Source organism: Teleopsis dalmanni, chromosome 2 (genome assembly GCF_002237135.1).
Source record: "Teleopsis dalmanni isolate 2A chromosome 2, ASM223713v2, whole genome shotgun sequence".
NCBI classification, from domain to species: Eukaryota; Metazoa; Arthropoda; class Insecta; order Diptera; family Diopsidae; genus Teleopsis; species Teleopsis dalmanni.
In genome coordinates this window covers 170,198,908-170,201,631 of record NC_051847.1, presented here as the reverse complement: position 1 = coordinate 170,201,631, position 2,724 = coordinate 170,198,908, and the positions used below count along the sequence as shown (strand labels likewise).

The window sequence follows — 2,724 nt, the reverse complement described above, 5'->3', positions numbered from 1 at the left end:
CTTTTGCCATTGTATCTGCATCTGGGCATCGATGCATCACATGCGATGTTTATTTGGTTCGCCAGTTGTGTTGCCATTTCTTCTGCAGTAGTGATTTCGATTTCCACATCTTGCCACATAACATCGAAAGCTTCGGCATCAAAGACTGACCTCTTCCATTTCCTTTGCGCGATTAAGTTGTATTGTGTGTGCGATCTTGTTTTGCTTGTGTCGAGCATTATTGCTTGATGGTCACTGTGTGTGTATATTGACTCATCTACTCTCCATCTTGTGCGGTTTGCCGTGGTGCTATCGGAAAAGGCTAAATCTATTATCGAATGTCCTCTAATACAAGCGAACGTGTATACGCCAGGTGTATTCAGCAAAATCAGATTCATGGCAGCGAAGGTTTCTTCAACTATCTTTCCTCGTTTATCTGTGTACCGGCTGCCCCATGTTCGTGACCATGCATTAAAATCACCAGCAATGATTATAGGGCGCTTTCCTCTTAGCTCATTTTCTAATGAACACATCATTTGAGTGAAATAATCAATTGACCATCTTGGTGGTGCGTAGCAGCTCACATAGTACACGTCATTCTGTTTCACCCATACGTAACCTCTGCCAGGAGCTGTTATCTTGCTTTGTAAAGCTTTGTTATTTGTCACCCAGATCGCCGCTTGTTTCTCTGAATCTGTAATCCAGTAATGTGAGTGTATATCTTCGTACGGTTCCGAGAGTAAGACCATGTCAATATTGTTCTCTGCTACAGTTTGCCACAGTAAATTTTGTGCAGCTTTACAATGGTTGATGTTTAATTGTAGTATCTTCATGCCTTGATTTTTTGTAATGCTTCTTTGTATCGTGGACATTTTCCGCTACCAGCTGTATGTGCACCTTCGCAGAGGACACATTTTTCTGCATCATTGCAATTTGCTGCACGGTGTCCTTCATTGCCGCATCGTCTGCAGATATTTGTGCGATCGGGTCCTTTGCATTTGAGCGCTAAATGATCGTATGCCCAGCATCTGAAACACCTTTGTGGTGTAGTAACTTCTGTAACTTGACAGCGAGTCCAACCGACAATTAAATGTCCGCGCGCCAGTACTTTTTTTGCATCTTCCGCTGGCAGCATTAGATATGTGGACTCTGTCCCTCCGTACGTTTTGCGCCTACTTTTGATTGTGCATTTATCAGGTCTTTTCACTTTTGCTTGCATTTCAATTGCGTCGAATAACTCGTCATCAGTGTTCAGATCTTTAATAAGCCCTCTGCATTGGATGGTTACATTGTGCGACCGGAGATTCACCTTGGCTACGTTTTCAAGAACCTTTTCAATAGCGGCACAACATTCATTTGCTGCTGCTTTTTCGCTCTTTTTCAGCTCGATAAGCAGGTCTCCTTTTTGTGTACGGCGCAGGGTTTTAACCTTGTTGCCTAGGTTTTTTAGTTGTTCATTTGATTTCACTGTTCGCAGAATTTCAGCGTATGACATCTCTTTTTCCATTTTTTCAATGATGATGGCATCGGCTCGCGGTCTTATTGATTTACCCTTTTTTATATTGGATGCCTTCTTTTTTGGTTGTACTTTCGTCCATTCTTCTACTGGTTGGTTCAGCCTTTCGGCCACAGCGTCTGATTTGCGCTTTTTAGTATCAGGTGATTTGGTTGCTTCTTCTGTAGGCTTTTTTGGACTCATTTTGGGTCTTGTCCTTTTCGCCGATACCGATGTTGCGTCTCGTTTTGCTGTCAACGGCGTTTCTCGTTGCTGTACCAAGGTGATGTTTGACTTGGTTTTGTACTCACTCATCTCTATGTGCATGATGAGATTTGTGTGCGCCTTTTTAATTATGTTGCACATTCTCTTTATATCTTTGTGCACATTGTTACGTGGCTCAACGTATTGAACGAGGCTGTCAATTTCTTGTCCTAACCGCTTGGCTAACTGACTTACTACGGTTTCTTGTGCTAGATCAATAATAGCCACATCTTTCGCAAGTTGTTGTTGTTGCTGGCTCTTTCGTATTTCTTCTTGCTTATTTGTTTTCAATATTGTTGTTGATCGTTTTACTGTTTCGTTGCTACTTAATATTGATGGAGGTGTCCGCTTAATAACGGAGCCTATCCTAAAAGGCGTGGAAGTTTCTTCGGTGGTGGTGCATATTACAACGTCATCGTTGTCGTCGTTCATTTGATTGTTTTCAGTGTTTTTGTAGTTTTTGTTATTCATGGTATATGGGTCCCAACTTCAAGCCGCTATCTCGGCCAGTATGTGCAGTCACTTTAATGTCCCCATGGGTCCCTTTCTTCGAGTGAGGTCCATGGAAGGTTGACTTAGTCCCTTATGGGTGACTGAGTACAGAGCCAGACGGTGCTAGCCAGGAGTTGTCTCAACTGGCGCCTGCGCAGCCAACTTAATGGTGACATAGCGTTGAACGTATCTGAAGATTTGCCAGATTTTAACGGGACGGAGATAGATATAACCTTAACCAGCAGCCATTTCCGCAAGATGTCACTCTTTTGTACTGAAGTGCCAGAGCTATATCCACCAGCCCATAATCATCATATATAATGAAACAAGCGTATTCCAATCGTAGTCCATGTTCGTACCGGGTCGTATCGCGCCTTCTCACTTTTGCTTGTAGTCGGCGGGTGCTTCATACAATTTCCAGGGACACCACGTGGAGGTAGTGAGATGCTTGGGATGGCTGTGACCAGGATAAGACTGGCTTCCCCCAGGTGGGA

At 43.4% G+C, this 2,724-nt stretch overlaps 1 protein-coding gene across 1 annotated transcript; it reads right to left on the bottom strand.

The window, feature by feature from the left end:
* Nucleotides 1-808: 808 nt before the first annotated feature.
* Nucleotides 809-2,209, bottom strand: LOC119676139. Its single transcript, XM_038087372.1, has one exon. It carries the CDS (start codon nt 2,207-2,209, stop codon nt 809-811), a length of 1,401 nt encoding a protein of 466 aa, XP_037943300.1.
* Between the last annotated feature and the right edge of the window lie 515 nt (nt 2,210-2,724).